General features: G+C 45.3%; 1 protein-coding gene across 2 annotated transcripts in view; it reads left to right on the top strand.

Moving 5' to 3' along the window:
* LOC144698292 (A disintegrin and metalloproteinase with thrombospondin motifs 3-like) overlaps nucleotides 1–24,254 on the top strand; it is a 335,384-nt gene that overhangs the window by 44,752 nt on the left and 266,378 nt on the right. For both annotated transcript variants that reach the window (XM_078570263.1, XM_078570260.1), the window contains exon 4: nucleotides 21,865–22,024. In XM_078570263.1, coding sequence (XP_078426389.1) covers nucleotides 21,865–22,024 — 160 coding nt within the window. The remainder of the gene's footprint in view (nucleotides 1–21,864; nucleotides 22,025–24,254) is intronic.

Here is a 24,254-nt window from a genome sequence, read left to right as displayed (position 1 = left end):
TGAACAATTGCAGGAGCTAAGGCTCCTCCCTTGTTACTTTCTGTGTCCCCATATCGGCCTCTCTTAAAGTCGCATCTTCCTGTCCCTGACTACAGATCAAATCAGAGGTATGAAGCCTAAGGGGTGGGACTGCCTAATGGAACATAGGGTCTTGGTAACATTCCCCCTCCCTGATGCATCGCAGTGTCCAAAGTTCCTCGAGTGCAGACACTTATTCCAGATGTGGTTGCCATGGATCAAACTGGTGTCCACCAGGTGCTACATTCTGCAGCTGCAACACATCACTTGCCCTGCCATCTTTATTGTGTTTTATTTAAATGTTTAGGTTTCAACTTTAGAAATATCACTCAACTGTTACCTATTAGTGTATTGAGTAGTTTAGCTAGTTAATGTATCAATTTAATGCAATACTTATAACTCCCTAGTTTAAATACTGCCCTGCCTCATCATCACCACCCCAGAAAGAGGCCCTTCGGCCTATTGTGTCTGCGCCGGTCATCAAGCCGCTATCTACTCTGATCCCATTTTCCAGCACTTGGCCCGTAGCCTTGAATACCACAGCGTTTCAGGTGTTCACCTAAATATTTCTTAAATATTGTGAGTGTTCCTGCTTCTACCACCCTTTCAGGCAGTGAGTTCCAGATTCCTCCACCCTCTGGGTGAAAAGTGTTTTCCTCAAATCCCCTCTAAACCTTCTGCCCTTTACCTTAAATCTATGTTCCCTGGTTATTGACCACACCAATAAGGGGAAAAGTTTCTACCTATCTACCCTATCTATGGCCCTCATAATTTTGTACACCTCAGTCAGGTCCCTCCTCAGCTTTTTCTGCTCTGAGGAAAATAACCCCAGCCTACCTAGCCTCTCTTCATAGCTAAAACGCTCCAGCCCAGGCAACATCCTGGCGAATTTCCTCTGCACCCTCTCTAGTGCAATCACATCCTTCCTATAGTGTAGTGGCCAGAACTGCACACAGTACTCCAAATGTGGCCTAACTAACAATTTATACAACTCCATCATAACCTCCCTGCTCTTCTATTCAGTGCCAATAAAAGCAAATATCCCATATGCTGCCTTAACCACCTTATCTACTTGTCTACTTGTTCTGCTGCCCTCAAGAATTTGTGGACATGCACACTAAGGTCCCTCTGATCCTCTGTACTTCCTAGGGTCCTACCATTCATTGTGTACTCCCTTGTCTTGTTAGCCCTCCAAAAATGCATCACCTCACACTTTTCAGGATTAAATTCCATTTGCCACTGTTCTGCCCATCTGTCGATATCGTCCTGTAATCTAAGGCTTTCTTCCTCATTATTTACGACACCACCAATTTTCATGTCATCTGCAAACTTACTGATCATACCTCTTATATTCATGTCTAGATCATTAATATACACTCAAACAGCAAGGGCCCCAGCACTGAACCCTGCGGTACACCACTCGTCACAGGCTTCCAGTCACAAAAACAACTTTCGACCATCACCCTCTGCCTCCTGCCACTCAGCCAATTTTTGATCCAATTTGCCAAATTGCCCTGGATTCCATGGGCTCTTACCTTCTCGACCATTCTCCCCTGTCAAAAACCTTACTGAAGTCCATGTAGACTACATCAACTATGCTACCCTCATCTACACACTTAGTCACCTCCTCGAAAAAATTCAATCAAATTTGTTAGATATGATCTCCCCCTGACAAAGCCATGTTGACTATCCTTGATTAACCCTTGCCTCTCCAAGTGAAGATTAATTCTGTTCCTCAGAATTTTTTCCGAGAGTTTCCCTACCATTGATGTAAGGCTCACTGGCCTATAGTTCCCTGGTTTATCCCTGCCACCCTTCTTGAATAATGGCACAACATTAGCTGTCTCCAGTCCTCCGGCACCTCTCCTGTGGCCAGAGAGGATTTGAAAATTAATGTCAGGGCCCCTGCAATCTCCTCTCTTGCCTCCCACCACACCAGCCTGGGAAACATCTCATCTGGGCCTAGGGATTTACCCACTTTTAAGCCTGCTAAAACCGCTAATACCTTCTCCCTCTCAATGCTAATTTGTTCAAGTATATCCCAGTCCCCCTCCCTGATTTCGATACCTACATCGTCCTTCTCTATAGTGAATACAGATGCAAAGTACTCATTTAAAACCTCACCTACATCTACTGGCTCCTCACACAGATTGCCACTTTGGTCCCTAATGGGTCCTACTCTTTCCCTGGTTATCCTGTTGCCCCTAATATACTTATGAAATGCCTTTGGATTTTCCTTTATTTTACCCACCGGTGTTTTTTCATTCCCACCTCTTTGCTCTCCCAATTTATTTTTCAAGCAACGTCCTGCACTCTCTATACTCCTCTAGGGCTTCCCCTGTTTTGAGCCCTCAGTACCTACCATAAGCTTCCCTTTTTTTCCTTATCTAATCCTGTACATTCCTCGACATCCAGTGATTCTGGACTTGTTGGTCCCACCCTTCACCTTTATTGGAACATGTTGGCCCTGCACTATCGCTATTTCCTTTTTGAATGGCTCCCACTGCTCTGATGTAGATTTTCCTACAAGTAGCTGCCCCAGTCCTCTTTGGGCACATCCTGTCTTATCATATTAGAATCAACCTTCCTCCAATTCAGAACCTTTATTTCTGGTCCATCTTTGTCCTTTTTCCATAACTACCTTAAATCTTGCTGAGTTATGGTCACTATCACCGCAATGTTCCCACTTGTTGACACTCCTACCACTTATAAAAATAAAAAGCTAAAAGCTACTGCGGATGCTGGAAATCCAAAACAAAAACAGAATTACCTGGAAAAACTCAGCAGGTCTGGCAGCATCGGTGGAGAAGAAATCAGTTAACGTTTCGAGTCCTCACGACCCTTCGGCAGAACTGAGTATAGTTAGGAGAGGGGTGAAATATAAGCTGGTCTAAGGTGGGGGGGCGGGGGGAGAGAGAAGTTGAGGGTGGGGTGATTGTGGGGATAAGCAAGCAGTGATAGGAGCAGATAATCAAAAGATGTCACAGACAAAAGGATCAAAGAGGTGTTGAAGGTGGTGATATTATCTAAGAAAAGTGCTAATTAAGAATGGAAGACAGGATACTCAAGGTACAGCTCTAGTGGGGGTGGGGTGGAAAGACTAACAAAGTTTTAGTTTTAGAATTAAAAATAATGGAAATAGGTGGGAAAAGAAGAATCTATATAAATTATTGAAAAAAAAAGGAAGGGGGAGGGGGGAGAAACGGGGTGGGGATGGGGGGAGGGGGAGTTTAAGATTTAAAGTTGTTGAATTCAATATTCAGCCCGGAAGGCTGTAAAGTGCCTAGTCGGAAGATGAGGTACTGTTCCTCCAGTTTGCATTGGGCTTCACTGGAACAATGCAGCAAGCCAAGGACAGACATGTGGGCAAGAGAACAGGGTGGAGTGTTAAAATGGCAAGCGACAGGGAGGTTTGGGTCTTTCTTGCGGACAGACCGCAGGTGTTCTGCAAAGCGGTCCCCCAGTTTGCGTTTGGTCTCTCCAATGTAGAGGAGACCGCATTGGGAGCAACGAATGCAGTAGACTAAGTTAGGGGAAATGCAAGTGAAATGCTGCTTCACTTGAAAGGAGTGTTTGGGCCCTTGGACGGTGAGGAGAGAGGAAGTGAAGGGGCAGGTGTTGCATCTTCTGCGTGGGCATGGGGAGGTGACATAGGTGGGGGTTGAGGAGTAGGGGGTGATGGAGGAGTGGACCAGGGTGTCCCGGAGGGAACGATCCCTACGGAATGCCGCCAGGGGGGGTGAAGGGAAGATGTGTTTGGTGGTGGCATCATGCTGGAGTTGGCGGAAATGGCGGAGGATGATCCTTTGAATGCGGAGGCTGGTGGGGTGATAAGTGAGGACAAGGGGGACCCTATCATGTTTCTGGGAAGGAGGAGAAGGCGTGAGGGCGGATGCGCGGGATATGGGCCGGACACGGTTGAGGGCCCTGTCAGCGACCGTGGGTGGAAAACCTCGGTTAAGGAAGAAGGAGGACATGTCAGAGGAGCTGTTTTTGAAGGTAGCGTCATCAGAACAGATGCGATGGAGGCGAAGGAACTGAGAGAATGGGATGGAGTCCTTACAAGAAGCGGGGTGTGAGGAGCTGTAGTCGAGGTAGCTGTGGGAGTCGGTAGGCTTGTAATGGATATTGGTGGACAGTCTATCATCAGAAATTGAGACAGAGAGGTCAAGGAAAGGAAGAGAAGTGTGAGAGATGGACCATGTGAAAATGATGGAGGGGTGGAGATTGGAAGCAAAATTAATAAATTTTTCCAGGTCCCGACAAGAGCATGAAGCAGCACCGAAGTAATCATCGATGTACCGGAGAAAGAGTTGTGGGAGGGGGCCGGAGTAGGACTGGAACAAGGAATGTTCCACATACCCCATAAAGAGACAGGCATAGCTGGGGCCCATGCGGGTACCCATAGCCACACCCTTTATTTGGAGGAAGTGAGAGGAGTTAAAGGAGAAATTGTTCAGTGTGAGAACAAGTTCAGCCAGACGGAGGAGAGTAGTGGTGGATGGAGATTGTTCGGGCCTCTGTTCAAGGAAGAAGCTAAGGGTCCTCAGACCATCCTGGTGGGGGATGGTGGTGTAGAGGGATTGGACATCCATGGTGAAGAGGAAGCGGTTGGGGCCAGGGAACTGGAAATTGTTGATGTGACGTAAGGTGTCAGAGGAATCACGGATATAGGTGGGAAGGGACTGGACAAGGGGAAAGAGAACGGAGTCAAGATAACAAGAAATGAGTTCCGTGGGGCAGGAACAGGCTGACACGATCAGTCTGCCAGGACAGTTCTGTTTGTGGATTTTGGGTAGGAGGTAGGAGCGGGCCGTCCGAGGTTGGGCGACTATCAAGTTGGAAGCTGTGGGAGGAAGATCTCCAGAGGAGATGAGGTCAGTGACAGTCCTGGAAACAATGGCTTGATGTTCTGTGGTGGGGTCATGGTCCAGGGAGAGGTAGGAGGAAGTGTCTGCGAGTTGACGCTCAGCCTCCACGAGGTAGAGGTCAATGCGCCAGACAACAACAGTACCACCCTTGTCAGCGGGTTTGATGACAATGTTGGGGTTGGACCTGAGAGAACGGAGTGCAGTAAGTTCAGAGAGAGACAGATTAGAATGGGTGAGAGGAGCAGAGAAATTGAGACGGCTAATGTCACGCCGACAGTTCTCAATGAAAAGATCAAGAGAAGGTAAGAATCCAGAGGGAGGGGTCCAGGTGGAGGGAGAATATTGGAGGTGGGTAAAAGGATCTGTTGAACGGGGAGAGGACTCCTGCCCAAAGAAGTGAGCATGGAGACGAAGACGGCGGAAGAAGAGTTCAGCATCATGCCGAGCCCGAAATTCATTGAGATGAGGGCGTAAGGGTATGAAGCTAAGTCCTTTGCTGAGCACTGAACGTTCAGCATCGGAGAGGGGAAGGTCAGGTGGTATAGTGAATACGCGGCTGGGGCTGGGATTGGAAGATGGGGTGGGGATGGAGGGACAAGCAGGGGTGGAGGGTCCCAGATGGGTGTTGGTGTCGATGAGTTGTTGGAGCTTGCGTTCCTTAGCACTTGAGAGAAAGAGAAAAAGTTTCTTGTTGAGGCGACGGATGAGGCGAAGAATAAAATGAAACTGGGGGCACGCGCAGCTTTGAAAAAGGGTGCGGCGGTGTTGCTGGAGGGAGAGGTCGAGTGTGTTCATATGGCGGTGCATGGCACTGAGTGTGGATCTCAGAATGCGACGGGAACAGCAGTCCGAGAAACGTTTTATGTCCCGGAGATACCTGTAATCCTGGGTGGGTTCGAAACAAGAGGGATGGAATTTCAGTTGAAATCCGCATGGGGTGAGTCGGAGTCGGAGACAGTCACTGAGAAAGGAGATATGGCTGTGAAAGCGGGTTTTAGTAAACACCTTGTCAAACACCAGGAGAGAAATGGAAAGCAATGAAGGTGAACAGGGCAGAAGAGACAGGCGGAAATCCTGTTGGAGAACAGAACAGTACTTCTTCAGAGAGGGCATTTCTTGAAGAGAGGTGGCAGTCAATTAAACACAGAGATAAAAACAAAAAGCTAAAAGCTACTGTGGATGCTGGAAATCCAAAACAAAAACAGAATTACCTGGAAAAACTCAGCAGGTCTGGCAGCATCGGTGGAGAAGAAATCAGTTAACGATTCGAGTTCTCACGACCCTTCGGCAGAACTGAGTATAGTTAGGAGAGAGGTGAAATATAAGCTTCTACCGCTTGCCTGGCTTCGTTCCCTAAAATTAGGTCTAGCACCGTCCCCTCTCTTGTAGGACTTTCTACGTGCTGGCTTAAAAAGCTCTCCTGGAGACATTTACTCTATGTGGTCGCAAGACCTGGCTGCTTTTATAGAGGGCTGGTGACTCACATCCAAGTTGAAACAGTGAAGTCAGCTTCCTGCTACAGTAATTAATATCTATTCAGGCAACCATTTTCAATTGATTGACAGATAACTGCCAATGCTAGGCAAGTTCTGTTAAACTTGCCTATTTAACTAGCTCACAATTTTAAATTTCTAAGTCAGACTCTGACTGTTAACCTAAATTATAGCTTAAGAAAAAACTTACCAGAGATATCCCACCTGCACCAAATTCCCAAGTTAGCACTCTTTCTTTGTCACATTCAGGCCTTGTCATCTCCACTCTGTGCTCCCCATCTGGCAGGGAGGGAGGCGAGCACCTTTTCACTTCTTATGTTACAAGTAGAGTTTAAATTAATTGTTTCTGTAGGGAGTTGAAATTGGTTTTGTCCTTCACAAAGTCTTGTAATTTCCTTTTGAGTGAATGCAGACTTGAGGCCATAAACTTCTCAACTGGAATTTATCTTTACTGGTTACTTATAGGGCACAGGGGTGTGGGTGGGGGGTGCTGATGAGCTCCTGACCACTGATCAAACTTACCTTATCAGTTCCAACACTTCAATCTCAGTTTCTGCCAGAGACAGTTTCTGATCTTACTGTTTGCTGTTATTTTCTTTATTTATCTAGCTTCAAAAGTAGAATATAGATTCCAACCTGTGATCAAGATTGACATTAGTTCTTAGGGTTTCAGGATTCAGTCAGATGTCTGTCCCAACATGAGCTTGCAGGCAAATGTGTTCAACACTGATGATATCCAGCAGGGAGAAAGTGGTCAGGAACTGTTAAGCATCATTGCTTATGACAGCTTTGTGTTGAGGCAGCATCAAAGATTCATTTAGAGAGCGTGGTGAAATGTTTGTATTTTAGGTGCAATTAATGATTCGGGTGCAAATTGCACTCAAAATTACACTAGCTTTAAGAAGTTTTGTTTTCTAAAGCTTTCAATCAATCTTATTTGTATATTACTGGACATGAAATCTTCCATTAACCAGGGCATTCAGGTAATGTTTAAGAATGTAATTCTTTTGCAAAATAAAATTGCATTGAAAAAAATTCCTTCATATATTTAAGAGTGGCATTAATACCCTGAAAATGAGTTTATTACAAAAAAAGGCATTTTAATATCAGTGGCTAATCCATTGCCTGTGAGTTTCCATGTTTGAAAGAGCTGAGAATGACATTAAGGAACTATGCAGAATTATTCACTAGTTACATTGGTAACCAGTACCAATTTACATAATATTAAAAATGGCTAAAAGGTTTTAAAAAGTGGGTATTCTGTCTTCTGGTTCACATTAGTTCGAAATAAACGCACTTTAGACTCAAAAGCACTGGAGCTTCATTGAATGCATTTCTTGCAGTTCTCCATGTGGCTGGTAGACTCATACATTATTACTCCATGCGCTCCAGCATATATTTTCATAGAGCAATTATTTCCTAGCTCCTTATGAATAATATAAAATATGACTGTATTTATTAGTGTTCTTGTACCTGAGAAAAAAGCTTAATTTAAGGAGTCTCCATGAAGGCCTGCAAAGGGCGCAATTACTGTAAACTCATCATAGTGGTTAATTCAATCTTGGAATGCATGGCCAGCTTTGAGTGGAGCAGGTTTCCAACGCTATGTTTTTAAAGCTAGCGCAAAAGATTGCCGCAATTCAATTTGTGCTTAAAAGTTCATGATCTGTTGTGCTGGTTGGTCTGATTTTAGGTGAATTATACCAAAAACACAAGCACAACCTGAGCAGATATATCTGCCCATGTGGGAGCAATCATTTGTTCTTAATATGAACAATTTTTTGGGGATTTTTCTGTTGAAAACCCTTGTGCATCGATTAATTCAGTTGACTGGAGGTGCCTTTTCCATTCTAAGAAGCAAGTACTGAGCCATATCTGATAAGGCCTTGGTTTAACATCACATCTGAAAGTTTTGATGATGCCAATCTCACTCTAAGATGATAGCTGATGTTATGAGCTAAAGTCCTGAGTGGGGCTTGAATCCATGACCTCCTGCCTCAAAGGCAAGATTGTTACCACTGAACCAAGGCTGAACATCAAGTTGTGTGGGTGCCAAAAGGCTGTTCCGGACAGCAGGAAGGATACAGCATGATTGTGCTTTCAAATTGTGAGATAACCTACCAGAACATGCTACTCCCATGCATGCTTTAGTTTTTCAATAGTTGAATGATGTTAGCCTGGTTTTTAAGTGTCCAATCATACTCAGCATTCTGCATGCTTTAATAAAACACAAAATGCTGGAAAAACTCAGCAGATCTGGCAGCATCTATGGAGAGAGAAACAGAGTTAATATTCATTCTACAGATTGCAACTACATAACTTTCAGAAATGCTAGAGCATGAAATTACTTAAATATTTTGTAAATTAATGTTTGACGTGACATTTTTTCATCTCTGCTGCACATACAATAATTTGTAACAAGTCCTGGTCAACCATCACCCATGTACTCACTGACCTACATTGATTCCCAGAATGCTTTCCTACATTAAAGGAATTTCATTTGTCTCTGGACTACTGCTATCATGTGTGAAAAGTGCTCAATTCATGTTGTTGGCAGTGTCTCTTGTTAACTGACAGGGAGCACGTCAGAGTTGCTCAGTGTTTTACTTACCTCCGTGAGCAGATGTCTGGTCTTTGCTCAGTGCCTCCCTACAGCACTACAGATGAGATTTGGAACTTTGCAGAGCAGGGTGCTGGGGCCTCTATTTCACTACATTAACCATGACATTGCTTTTTATGAACAGCTTAGCCATATATGGTTAGAGTAAAATTGAACATCCAAAATAATCACAAAATGAAAATGGTGCTGTACCTGTCTGTAAAATCAGTATGCAAGATTGAGAATGATTGCTTATCGGACTATGACTGTGTACAGTTGTCACAGAGGTAAAAGATTAATTTCTATATTTTCCCCTTTCATTTAAGTCAGACAGCCTTCTGTGCTTTTGAAGGTTTCCGTCTGCAGCTCGGTGGTGGGATTCAGCAGGTAAACTCAAAGAAAGTCACGCGCAGGTTCTGCTTAAACACAGCTCGGTCCCACACCCGAGATAGTGAAAGGTACCAGTGTTTAAGTTGAACCTGTTTTGCAGTGTTGCTCCACTTTGTTAATAAATGCACATTTATACCAGCTCCTTAAAATGTTTGGACTGAATGACCCGTCTCTGAAAGTTGGCCCCTCTGGCTGAATCCCACATGTTTGTGTTGGCAGGGCTGCAGTGTCTGGTTGGCTGACACTGATTCTGGGATACTAAAGCTGATGGAACACAGAGCTCTTGATCCTTTTCAGAATGACTTTATGTTTGGGTTAATATCCCAATGCCTTCTTGGGCACATGCGATTCCTCGAAAACATTTTACAAGCGCTGTGAAAGTGATCTGATTGGTCCCTGAGTAAAGAATAGCAACAGGAGCTAACTGCTGGCATTTGTAATTACCGATCAGGAACATTTTTGCTAATTGCATTCATAATTTTATGCAGGAAAAATATGTAAACCTAAGAGTTAATATCCAGCTGTAACTTTCAAAAGGGAATTGCATATATATTGAAAAGGAACATTTGTAGAGCAATGGGGAAAGAGCAGGAGAGTGGGACTTATCAGAAAGTTCTTTCAAAGAGCCAGCACAGGAACAATGGGCCAAATAGCCTCCTGTGGCACAGTATGAATCTGTGATTCTATGTTGCAATTTTTAACGGAGCTCTGGCTGCATTCTGCTTATCTCCCTAGTCCTGAGCAATAGCTTTATGTCCACAAAATGCTTTTTATGGCAGTTTAATCTTGGATTGACACTTGCTCACAGTCCTCTTCTAGGTTATTTCGCAAAGTTTTGCTTCTTTCAGTAGCTCAATAGCACAATATCAAATTCCAGGAAAGATACCTAGCTGAAAGGCTCAGCAAGTTATTATCTAAATAACACTGGCATGCTTGCAGACGAGTTTAATGAGAGTATTTCTCAGATTAAGCTGGAGGATTCTGGCTGTCAGCAACTTGTTTGTGAAGGCAGGGCCGGCCATACGGCTGGGCAAGGCGGGTGTCTACCCAGGGTGCTGGGGTGTTCCTTGGTCAAGAGGGCGTTAAATGAAGGAACTCAAAGTAAAAACAAGATAAAAGTGTCAAGCACAAGTGTATCTGCAAAATAGAGATTATTGGGGTGAAGATTAAGGGCGGGATTTTCTGGCCCCGTCCGCCACTGGGATTATCCATTTCTGCCGAAAGTCAATAGACTTTTGGCTGGGCCGCCGAATCTCCTGGGTGGGTCCCATCATGACAGGGCTGGAAAATCTAGGCCTAAGGATACATATTCATCTTGGATAATGGGGTTTTATATATCAGGTGAAAACTCTGGTTATAAAGAGTGGAAATATGAATAACTTTTGAAGTTGAATTGCTCTGTTTAGGAGGTATAGTGATTTGAAGCTGAATTATTTTCTTATCTAAGTCACACGCTGTGACAAATTTCTTGTCCCATAGGAGCTTTATGTTTTTTTTTGTTATTTGGTGACACTTGGGAGGAAACAAAATGTCACAAGTACCTAAAGAAATGTAAGGGTGCAGAAGAGGAATTGATAAAATCTCGATTAATGATTGCAGTGAAGCACTAAGCAGGTGGGATGGAAAAGTAGTTAAAATATATTAACACACACAGCAAGCTTCCTGAAGTTGAAGTTCATAAAAGCATATGTGATTGACCATGGAAGATGAGAGGCTATCATCGCTGGCCAACCTGTTCATTGAGAGTGATGTGGACCCATCACAAGCCACAAACTTAGTGGACAGGTTACCTAGGGTGCTAATTTTCTTAAGGCCAGCCCTGTGTAAAGACCATTCTTTCTGTGAGGATTCTAGATTAGATGAGGTTCCATTCAAGAATTTCATGGGGCTGAATTTTCCCCCCATTAGGGGGGAAGTTGATGGGCGGGTGCATACGGGCGCACTTCCGATCGGTGCCTCCAATCGGAGGCGCACCGCCATTTTACGTGGGCGGGCCAATTAAGGCCCGCCCAGCGTGACATCCACACAGAAGCACTATGAGCTCACTGTGCGGGCGCGGGGGGGAATCCCAAAATCGAGAGTGCGCTCTTTCGCGCATGCGCATGAAAGAACGCACTCATCTCCCTGAGGCTAAGTGCTGCTTCAGGGAGATCGGCTGTACATGTAAAAAAGACAAAAATACAAAAATAAAATTTCCCTTACATGTCCCCTCATGTCATAATTTGCACAAAATCTTTATTAAAATTTTTTAAAGCCTATATGAAACCTCATCCCGCCCGTGGATGAGGTTTCATAATTTTTCTAGTTCCTGCCGGGGCTCCTGGCCTGCCCACCAACCTTAAGGTTGGACGGGCAGGCCTTTTAATTACTTAATTGACCTGTCAATGGCCTCAATTGGCCATTGACAGGTCGGCGGGCCCACAGCTGATTTGGCTGCGCTCCCACCTTCCTGAAAATTTAAATCGGGCGCAGTGACGTCCTGAGTTCCCCCCGATGTCACCGTGCATCATTTTACGCGTCGGTGAGCAGGCCCTGCCCTTGCTCGCCGACTCGTAAAATTCTGCCCATGATTTATTTTAGAACAAGCTTTGGTATTCTAGCTATGTTGCCAATCTTTTATCTTATGTCCCATCCCGTTGGTTGACAACAAAAGTTAGCAGTCCTTAATAATTGGCTCTTTCAGTGATCCTGTGCTCCCAGTAGAGAACCACGTTTGTGATAGCCCTCTCGCACCCCCCTTGATTCCTAGTATGGCATGTCACTAAATGTGAGCAGAGACTACTCACCTTGGAAATAATCTTGTGTTATTGAGTCTCAGGAGATGAGATGTGCATGACACATTAGTGTCAGACTCCTAACTCCACTCCTATTATGACTCTCACTGGACAGAAACAAGGACCACTGATTCAAACAAATCCTTTTGTAGCCCTGATCGTGAGCATGCTTCCACTTAGCAAGACTTAAATCTTGGAATGTAGCCTTGCAAAATGATGCCTGAGATTGTAGTGACCAACGTTCTGAGTTGTAAAACATGTTACACCCAGGTGAGAAGGGATGAATTGGCTCCCTTCCTATTCAGTCTCCTCAGTTGGTATCAACAAAGATTTAAGTTTCCTTTTTCATGAGGATGTGCTTTTTCCAAATCAGAATGTATTTAACTATTTAAGCTGTGAACAATAAGGTGCCAATCAAACACGGTATTCCTGAGTCAAAGAAAGGGCAAATTTATTAACCACTAAACCTGTGAAAAATAATTTAAACGTGATGTCAAGCATTTGGCCCTCATGCAGTCAGTCAGCACAACCGCCCCCCCCACCCCCCCCACCCGCCAAACACACACACACACAGACACAGAATTAAGGGGTGTTAGAGTCCAATAAAAAAAGAGGTAGAAGAATATAAGGTTAAATGTCCTTTCTTTGTCCCTGAGGTATAGATTTTAAATGCCGTGGCTGATTTAGGTTAGCTGGTTTCTTGGATGTGGTCAAATGTAGAAGATGTTGTCATTATTATGAGATCTTGATTCGCGGGTAGGTTTCTGGCAGAGTTGGCTTCTCGAACCGGACGATACCCTTATTCCAAAAGAGAGAGGGAGAGAGAGCAGTCTTCAGCCTGTTTCCTCTGCTGAAGACTTCCTTGACACTGCCTGTATCACTTGCAATCTCTCTCAAGTGGCTGGGCAGCATTATCTTGAAATACTTCACCCATTGTATATTTCCAACAGGTTTTGTGTGGGTCTGTCTGTGGCAGCCTTTGTTTCAATATCCAGTACTTTGCATTTTAAATGTCTCTTCCTTAGGCAGTTACGAGTTTTGATGGGTGTTGGATTATAGGAAATGTTTCTCTCTTCACACTCCCCTGAGGGTGATTTGTTGGTTTCTCACCTTCTCCTTGGAATGCAGCCTTGCATTTTTAAGAAGTTTGCTCTCACTCAGTTCAAATTGCAAAATTTCCAGTCAGTTGAAAAACCATATTTTCAAAAGTAAAGGGGATTAGCCTTGTGTCAAACATCCCTTCTAATGAACACTGGAATGAACTGAATCAGTGATTTTTTTTCTCAACAGGAATTCTCACCTTGAAACAGCTTCTGCCCTGTTGCCAGTAGTTTGACAGAACTCCTATTTATGTGAGTAAATGGAGCTTCTGGATTGTGGTGGAGCAGGAGAAATACAGCAAAAATTTCCAGTGACTATATTTATTCTAACCCATTCTTATCGATATTGGAACCACCTCTCTCTCAACCACATATCCACAGTCTCAAAACTAATTGCCTGCACCATTTAGTGGAAGCCTGACAAATCTGGATTTTCTGATTGATTCGGTAGAAAGACCATCTCCAATGATGCCCTATTGGACTTCACGTCTATTCCACCACCAGTGGTGTATCATGGCTTCATTATGTAGATTAACACTGCATTAAATCACTAAGGCTTCTTTATAACACCTCACAAACCCCTGACCTTTAACACCTAGAAGCACAAGGGCAGCAGGTGCATGAAGACGCTATCATCTCCAAATCACACGCCATCCTGACTTGGACATACATCATCATTCTTTCACTGTTTCTAGGTCAAATTCCTGGAACACCTTGCCCAGCAGTATTGTGGGTGAACCTTCATAATATAGACTGTAGCAGTTTTCAAGGTGAAGGCTCGCCACAAGGGTGACTAGGAATGGGCCATGCTGGTATCGCCAGTGACGCCCATCTCAGGAATGAATAAAAAGGACTTGTTCAGTTTCAATTACTATGCAGGAAATGAACAAGGGGTCGTGCTGTAACGTAGCAACTGTAGAGAGTATACCCAATCATGCCAATAAAGAAACGGGCAACTATGACATTTAGCCTTGTCATTTACCTTGTGCATGCAGCAATGATTCCGATCACAGAGGAAGTTTCAAAGCAAGTGAAATGAACCATGACAGTAATTTATTAAACTGTTGACATAAGAGTAATGGAGTGAATGCAAGGAAAATGCAAGGTCTAAACCGTGATGACCAAATTTGTTTTTTAAAACGAAAACGATAACAGGAATGTTCCACTGGTGGCACCTGTCCACTTGGGGTGAGAAGAGGATGGTTGGGAAACTCAGGGCTGAGCCATTGCCTAAATAGAGTGCCACAGTGTTGGTGGAGATTAGTCCAGTCAGGGACAGTGGAAGTGTTTGGTATAATCTGCTGCAATGTGCAGGATTTGTGATTTGATTTAATTTGCTCTGATCTCATCTTGGAGGGAGTCTATATTAGTAGAAAAGGAACAAGGTTTGCAAAACATCTGAACAATGGTTGGAATTTTCCCTGAATTGCACTAAGTGCGCTGGCGGGCATGAAAAAAGAGGTTTTCCCCCACTGGCCGCTATGGTGAGTTTTTGCACGATATCACCCACTTCCTGACATGTCCCGCCTCGTTAATAATGCATACACGGGAAACACACTGGATTGGCGGTGGGTGGGCTCAGATTTTCTCACCATGCCGTGACCTCAGTACTTCCTTGTCCTGGGCACCATATATAAAGAGCACCAGAGCACATGCCTACTTCATGTCTACAGACCAGAACTGCTCCAGGCGACAGATGGCCCCGAAATCAAAGAAGACGGCAGCCCCCAAATTTAGTGACACCTCTCGGGGGCGCTTGCTGGACACAGTGGAAGCCCACCGCAAACTCCTCTACCCCCCAATCTGGGTGAAGGCCAGCCACCAAGCTCACCAATCCAGCATGGGAGGCGGTGGTGGCGGTGGTGAGCGCCAACGCCCTCCAGAAAAGGACAGCCACCCAGTGCCTGAGGGGAATGATGATCTCCGTTCCACCAGGGTAAGTCATTCTTCTCATGGCTGTCAATTCACACACACTCAAACCCATTACACATCCACAGCGTTCACACTCACTGCCAGCTCAAAGAACATCATCGCTCACTCTCTCACACACACCCTCATCTCCCCTGGTCATTGTAGCCTCATGCCATCCATAGCACCACTCACACCCCACACATGCCAGGCATCCTTCTCATCTGGCCTGGCAGATATCTTGTTCACACTCTCTCCATCTGTCTTCATGCACGATAAGCTCGCCCACAACAAGAGGGAGACGTCCCAGACTGGGGAAGGAATGCCCGACATCAGTGTGTTGATGGCCTTTAAAAATTGAGCCATCCAACTGGCTGGCGAGGATGCAGAGCGTCCCTGTGCACACGGTGAGCTCAGCAGCGCTTAACCAGGTGAGGATCCTGCACTGCAACATCCATCAGAAAATCATACTGTGAGTGATGTTTCCTGTTTCACAGTCCCCTACCATGCATTAATTATCTCTCTTTTTTTTCTCGCAGGCACATCTGGGAAGCAACTGAGGGTGGGCACGAGTCAAGCCATCAATTCCAGCCACGAGGACACCTCAAAAGAGGAATTCGCAGGCACAACAATGGAAGACCTGTCACAGCACTCAACGACACCTTCCACCACCGCAGAGACACACACGTCAGTGGGACCTAGTTCCAGATTAGCCTCGGGGTCACAATCTGGTGTGCACACTGCACTGTCTGATCCACAGCAGGCGGAGGAATGGAAATCCAAGGGCACCGGCACTCTGAGGACAGCTGGAGGCCAGGAATCTGCTGAGTCCAAGTCAGATGATGAACCTCTGTACTCGGTTCTACCTCAGTTGCGGGAGCTGCAAAGGCAAGCCCGGGAACATCAGGAACGGGTGTCTGCTGCATTCCTCAGGTTGCAAGGCACAATGGAGAAGTCCATCCGCCTTCAGCCTGAGGTGATAGCGCCGGCATACCAATGCACCGAGGTCAACAATGGTAGAATGGCAGCTGCCATGGAAACCTTGATCCAGGACATTGGTCCTGCACTGCTGCAGGAGCTGCACTCAATTACTGAGGCACTTGTTGGGATCCATCAGTGTCAACCATGACAACTGCCCCTTCCTCTCAAGGAATCATCCAGTGGCCTTCAGGCACCCATAAGGAGGAGGATCAGCAAGTGCACACCTCAGGGCCATCCATTCAGGTGACTCTGGGAGTGACCGGCCTATCTGAATCCCCTCTTCCTGTGGCCTCAGCAGCTCCAGCTCCACAGGGCAGTACCACACCACAGTACCCTGAAAATAGGCCGGAGCCCTCCAGATCTTGGCCCTCCAGAGGATGCCCACCAAGGTCTTCACAGTCTTCAGCAGGCTGCCTCCAACTCCACTTGGATGTCGGGAGAGCACCAAGATATAGCGGCAGGATTAGGGAGGTTAAAAAGATGTAACTCTTTCGAGTTATCAACAGATCGCATGTAACTCTTTTGAGTACATTCACAGTTCTTGGTTTCCGGGAGTGGAACATGAACCCACAACCTTCTGATTCAAAGGCGAGGGTGCTATGAACTGAGCCACAGCTGACGGGCATGGTTGCTAATCACTGTACATAATGTTCATGATTACAAATAAACTCCCAAGAATGTCTCCTTGCCTATGGCTCCTTGTTAAAATGAGCAGTGTTTGTGTCACTCAGATGTGAAACCTGGGTTCCTGCACAAGATAAAGGCAGGTGTCTCAGTCCAGGCCTCTTCCCTGTGCAGTGTGTAACCATCAGAGCAAAGTGATGGTCCAGCTTCACACTCACTGGACACATTACTGATACCTGCATCTCGATGGTGCTTGTCATTGCTGCCAGAATGTCTTGGGCAGGCATCACAGAGTTCCATCATTCTCTCTGTGTGCTCTCAGCATTTGAGGTGGGGCTGGCCCCCATCTCTTCAGCACCTGTGCCTGGTGATGCTGTGCTCCTGAAGGGCTCAGGTGCTGAAGGTTACCAAAGGATCAGATGATGTTAAAGTATCACGGCTACGTCTCCATGATATGACCCTGTTCACAGAGCGCAAGCAAGCTCCCGTCAGCCAGACAGGAGCCAGACATTCACAGAGGCAATGTGAAGATCTATGGAGTGCCTTCATTGCATCTTGCCATCATCCTCCCCAAATCTTGCAGCTACGAGGGCCTCCCGAGCACCTCTGCCATGTCTGGCCAGTGCGATGGCCTCATCGCTAGCAACCTCGCCTTCGAGGACCTCATCACCCTCATTCCCTTCGACACCCTCCTCATTGGAGGAGACATGCAGCTTTCCCATCTCCTCTCAGCTAGGTCCTCCCCTCATTGCAGGACCAGGTTGTCTAGCGCACAGCAAGTTATGATGATGCATGACAACCTCGGGATTGTATTGGAGTGCTCCACGAGACCTGTTGAGGCACTGGAACCTCATTTTCAAGATGGCAATTATGTTCTCCACCAAAGCCCGGGTTCAGCATGAGCCTTGTTAAATTGGCGCTCTGCTGTAGTCTGAGGCCGTCGCACGGGTATCATCAGCCACACTTTTTTTATTCATTCACAGGATGCGGGCTTCGTTAGCTGGGCCAGCATTTATTGCCCATCCCTAGTTGCCCTTGAGAAGGTGGTGACGGTGAGTTGCCTTCTTGAACCGCTCCAGTCCATGTGGTGTAGATACACAGTGCTGTTAGGGAGGGAGGTGCAGGATTTAGACCCAACGATAGTGAAGGAATGGCGATATAATTCCAAGTCAGGATGGTGAATGGCTTGGAGGGGAACTTCCAGGTAGTGGTGTTTCCATCTATCTGCTGCCCTTATCCTTCTAGATGGTAGTGGTCGTGAGTTTGGAAGGTACTGTTGAAGGAGCCTTGGTGATTTCCTGCAGTGCATGTTGTAGATGGTACACACTGCTGCCACTGTGCGCTTGTGGTGGAGGGAGTGAATGTTTGTGGATGTGGTGCCAGTCAAGTGGGCTGCTTTGTCCTGGTTGGTGTCAAGCTTCTTGAGCGTTGTGGGAGTTGCACTCCTCCAGTCAATTTGAGAGTGTTCCATCACACTCCTGATGGTGGACAGGCTTTGGGGAGTCAGGAGGTGAGTTACTCGTCGCAGAAGTCATGAATATTGCTAACATTGTGCAATCATCAGTGAACATCCCCGCTTCTGACCTTATGAAGGAAGGAAGGTCATTAATGAAGCTGCTGAGGGTGGTTGGGCCAAGGACACTACCCTGAGGAGCTCCTGCTGTGATGTCCTGCAGCTGAGATGACTGACCGCCAACAACCACAACCATCTTCCTTTGTGCTAAGTATGGCTCCAATCAGTGGCGAATTTTTCCCCCTCCAGTTTTGCTAAGAATCCTTGATGTGACACTCGGTCAAATGCGGCCTTGATGTCAAGGGCTGTCATTCTCACCTCACCTCAAGAGTTCAGCTCTTTTGTCCATAATTGAACCAAGGCTGTAAGGAGGTCCTCTGTGGGTAGCCTTTGTCCCTGAGAAGCCAACCCTGAAGCCTCTCTGGACCCTGGAAGATGTCAGGGATCTGAGACCTGCTGAGGATGTAGGAATCATTGACGCTCCTGGGATCTCATGCGCAGACCTGTAGGATTAATTTGTGGTGGTTGCACACCAACTGAACATTCAGCGAGTGGAAACCCTCGCAGTTACTGGACTGCTTGTTGCCATGGAGATCTAAACACCACAAGTGCAGTCGATGGCACCCTGCACCTGTGGAAAACTAGAGATCTCCACAAATCTCATGCTCTTGCTTCCTGGAGTTCCTGATCCTGGGTGAAATGTACAAAGTTCTATGGCTTCGCAAAGTTGGTGTCCGTGACCTCCTCTGTGCACTTGTGTGTGGAGGCTTGTGAAATCCCATACAGGTCACCTGTGGAGCCCTGGAAGGAGCCACTGGCGTAAAAATTGAACACCGTGGTCACTTTCATGGCCACTGGCAGTGGATGCCCTCCAAATCCCCAAATTGCCAAATCCTGCAGAAGGTGGCATATGTGACTGACCTGTGCAATCCCTAGACATGTGCAGTCTTCAGCGACACTGGTTCTTGCTCATCTGTAGGAATGACAAGCACCGTCTATTTACCCTGGGTCTAGCGGGACGCCTACAAGTAATGGCTCGCTGTGGATCTTCAGCTGCGTCTGGAGGAGGCCCTGCCGCCCCTTCACCTTGAGGGAGGTGCCCCTCCTTTTACCTAGCCAGGTGCCTCTGTCACAATCTTCTCCATCTTCTCTGCTCCCTGTAAGCCATGAGCCAAGCAGCTAGGTTAGCAGGCTCCATGATCCATGATGTCGTCCTTCTTCAGTACCAAAGAGAGAGGCGCTAACTCATGCGTATGTCTCCTAAGGACCTCTCTTGGTTAAGTCTCCGGCTCCGGCTGTGTCTCTAGGCCCCTTCGCACATGCCGGAGAGTGCTGGCCACCACTTGGATGGCCACTGTGTAGTGCGCTTCATGGCTGTCCGACACCTCACTCATCTTCGCCCCACTCCAGTTGACCGCTTGGTGGCAACATCGGTGACTCAACTGCAGGCTGTGCTCTCAGCTCAGGCACAGGCATTCTCCTAACCCGCACTGCAAGGCTGCACTGTTAGCTTGAACCATGATGGATACTGGTCCAAAACCTTAATAAAGACATTGCAAGGGCATGTGAGCGCTTCCCCTAGTGACTGCACCATGGCCACCTTTCGCAAGGAGATTCTACAACTTTCCCAGTTGGTCAATTGTTCTGCTGCCCCTAAAACGCACATTAATTTGCAGCCTGCACCTGAGGGACAAACAGCTCGGAAGCATTTGGTGGCACATCCATGTTTTTGTGGTTCTTAAGTGGGCAGAAATGCTTCAGAGGCCCAACCCCAAGCTTCCAGGCATGTCAATGGAGCTGCTGCTGAACGGTCTCAGCTGCGGAAGAATGCTTACTTTTGACAAGCTTTTCCAAGTGTGTGGCCACTTCCCTCACCCCTCCACCCCAGCATGTGCTTATGTGCTCCCATTAGCCTGTGCTGCCTTGCACCCTGCCCCAGCGCCCCCCCATCCTCACCCTCACCCCCACCCCCACCCGCACTGGAGCTCTTTCCCTGGCACCACACTGAAAGCTCGATGGGAAAAAGCGACTTGCCTGTTCCAATCCCCCCTGCACCCGCCCAAATGCGTGGCGCCTCTTCCTTGTTGTTGTATGGGCGACCCTCATGAGTGCTGCGCAAGGCTGTGTGCACTCACCTCTGTGTTCCACTTGAAGTTCGGCACGCCTTTTAAATGCAGTTGTAAATCACGCCTCTCTGAAGTCACGCCAACGTGGGAATTAAATTGGATGTGGGAGGGTGATTCCGGCGTGCGGGCACAATAATGAGACGCAAATGCATTAAAATTGAGTTCCTGACATTGGACGGCGGGAAATGCAGCCCACCACTGACGGGGGAAGGGCTCCAGTGGCGTCCCGGAATTACGTTGCCGGGAAACCTGACTAGGGCCATCTCGTGATATTTTCTGTTCACACCACCAAACACACTATTCGCAAATGGGAGCGGAAAATTCCGCCTAATGCCTTTAAAAAAAAGAGGTAAAACTGCAAGATGATTTGTGTACTATGCCCTTGGTGAATATAGCACCTGCAATGAGGATTGTGAGAGGAATTAATAATAATAGGGGGAGATTTGCTGGGTTGGCGCCAGCCTTGTTTTAAAGATAGAACTCTCACCTCTGAAGCACAATGCCATGGGTTCAAATCTTGTTTCAGAAAGTTAAGCTACATAATCCAGGTTGATATTTTTGACAGGAAACTAAAACAAAAGCATTATTTAGCACAAGAGCTGTTGTCTTTGAGTGGCTTTTTGGTATGATGGAAAATTAAATTCCAGTTATAAAGCAATTTTTTTGTCTAAAATTCAGACTCAGTAATGTGAATTTATAGCATGCCATGTTGTGAATAAAATAATTCATCCGGCCTTGAAATTCCTATGTGTACTATTTTATGGAGATGCATAGAAACGTATAGCACAGAAAGAGGCCATTTGGCCCACCACGCCTGTGCTGGCTTTTTGAAAGAGCTATCCAATTAGTCCCTCTCTTCCTCTATAATCCTGCAAACCTTTACTTTTCTATTTTATATCCAATTCATTTTTGAAAGTTATTACTGAATCTGGTTTCAGCGCCTTTACAGTCAGTGCCAGGTCAACTCAACTAGCTGCATAAAGAAATTCTCCTCATCTCCAAGACTAATTATCTTAAATCTGTGTCCTCTGGTAACCAACCCACCCACCTATGGAACCAACTTTTCCCTGTTGACACCATCACAAAACCCTTCATAATTAGAGTTACCAATCCATGTATGTTAATCAATGTCTCCACCAAAGGTGTGGAGTGAGCAACTTCAGATGTGTTTTTAAGTTGGTATCCCATAGTGTAATTTCAGAGGTTAATTTAACTCTCCCTATGTCAGTTACATAAATTTCCCATTTGTAAATTGGTGAATAAATTCTCCCAAGAATTAAAAGAAGACCTATAAATATTTTTAAATCTAATTACATTTGCAGGCATTTTGAATTAGCATTTGAAAGGTAATAATTGGGAAGAGTGCTTCTCTGTGCTTTGAATTTCTTTACCCTTCGTCACATTAATATTTGACTTAGAAAACCTGTTTTGGACTTGTTTGTAACACACTTTTAACTCTCTCATCAGGCTGGAATGATCCGAACAGACCAGGAGGAATATTTTATTGAACCGCTAGAAAAGGGCAAACAAGCAGAGGAAGAAGAGAATGGCCGAGTTCATGTGGTGTACCGTAGATCAGCTGTACAGCATTCAAATCCTGAAATCCCTGGTGACTTCTATCAAACAGGTTGGTATCTGATCTAATCTTTGTAATAATGTTCATTCGGTATGGTTGTTCATCTGAAAACAATTACTGAGCAGATGATGAGACTCAGCAAAGAGCTTTTATTTTTCTGAAAGGAGGAGTCGTTGCTTTGAGGTAGTTAAAAATAACTACCTCAAAAAAAGCATGTTTTTTGCAGCATAAGGAGTGCATCTCACACCGACAACATGGTAATAAAGGAATGTTTCCGCTCCATGCCTTTTTTTCCAATAAATACATAACAAAACAACTGTTTCCTTGTGCTGATGGAAAACCTCAAGTTTTACTGTTGCCATGTGACTGAATTGTGAAATGTTTCTCAACTCAGAGGCTGCCATTGGGATCTCTTGGCAAAGTAACTCATATAGAGATGAACAGCTCACTGAGAATTGCATAGTTGTAGAATGGGCAGTCATGGGAGTGGCATTAATGGGTTGCATGTTCTTGGAATGAATGCTCCTTGAAGAGGGCTCACAGAATAGGCATTCGAGAAATGGATGTCCAAAGGAGGGATGTTCATTGGACTATTATTCATGGGAGAGCTACTCATGGGCGTTCATTGATGTGCATGTTTTGAATGGGTGTTTATGTGTTAGGTACTTTTAGGATAGTTGTTTGTGGGAGGGTTGCTCATAGTTTTGGCACTTAGAGGATGGGTTATGATACCTGCTGTTCATGTCAGTGAAATTTATCATTTCAGTTGTAGTTTCAGTTTGTATGTCAATTATAAGCCACGAGCTTGTCCATAAGAAGATAAAAAAAATCCGTTATCCTGGGCTTACAAGTAGACGTCTAAAGTGACATATTTGCTGGATAGCTATATTCTTCGCTAGGAAGGCCTGTGATCTAAAGTGAATATAGTTGCAAAAAACAATAACAAAATAGTGCAAAGATCAACAAGTGTTCAAATTGCATATTGCCTATTTGTAGGCCTACTCTTTGTTGCTATGACCTCAGTGCATTTACAATATTATTAAAAGTACTGAGACTACTTCAAAGCAGCAGATTAGCATCATTTTGTAATCTTATTTACATTTTACAGCCGATATTGCAAGACCCTGGCAGTACAGAGCACCTTATTAGAGTTTATTTTCCTAATTACAGTAAATTGATGCCTTTGACCACTATGACCTACAAATGGACATATTTACAATCACTTTAACTAATAAGCTTTTTCTAAGAACCAGATGTGTTGATGTTGGCAGACCAGAAACATGGCTGACAGTGGAGCATATTTCATGAAGATCAATGCACAAAGAGAGGTGCTTTACTGAAAAGAATTTAAATTTCAAGTATACAATGGGTGGGGATTGCAATTGAAAGAAATATGTCATGTGTGCTCTGCCCAAAGGCAGGTCCTTGGCTCGCTGTCTGCTGATGTTTCATCCTAAGCAGTTTCTCTTGGCAGTTTTTGTCAGTGGTGGTTTGTCATTGCCACTCTCAGGGGCAGGAGGAGGAGGCAGGCCCCAAACCTACTTCAGCTGGAAGAGAAATTGAACCCACGCTGTTGGCGTTATTCTGAACCACATGCTAGCCATCGAAGCTAACCTACCCGGAAGGAAATAAGGAGGGATATAATAATTGTAGAAAGAGGATAAGGAACGATACACCATCGATAGAAAGATTTTGTATAAGCAATGTCAGAACAGCTATCAAAAGAGTGGTGTAAATAACAAAAATGTGATAAAAATAATTTATCAGTTATTGAAAGGGTAGGAATAACGTCAGAAGGGGATAGTTTGAAATAAATTGGATAGATCCAAGTAACAGTAAATGGATGCGGGGGGAGTTACTAATTGTAACTTGTATAGTTGAACAGCTGGGTGGGAAGCTGCTTGCCAGATAAAGAAACTAGGACACTACAGATTTCAACATCAGGGAGGTTAGGGCCAATTTGAAAGGATGCAGTGAAACTACAGCCAAATTCACTGAGACGAGCAAGCAGCATTTAAAGATGGTAACTGATTTTGGAGAAGAATCTCTTGTCAATATTAATTGGGAAACCAGATTTATAAATGGGTCAAGAAGAAACATTGAAAGGATTTAAAGCTACTATGCAGGAAGGAGAATAAGGATACTCTTTGTTTTAATAAAAACGATAAACACAGCAAGACCTATGGCACAGGGGCTTAATTAGGAGGTTAGAAGGAAATTACTTTAAAAAGATAAAACAAAACAAAAATTGTGTAGACTGGGGTTCATACAAAAGGCAAAT

This window comes from Cetorhinus maximus, chromosome 2 (genome assembly GCF_964194155.1).
Source record: "Cetorhinus maximus chromosome 2, sCetMax3.hap1.1, whole genome shotgun sequence".
NCBI lineage: Eukaryota > Metazoa > Chordata > Chondrichthyes > Lamniformes > Cetorhinidae > Cetorhinus > Cetorhinus maximus.
The sequence above is the reverse complement of the archived record's forward strand: the minus strand, read 5'-3'. Positions and strand labels throughout refer to the sequence as shown.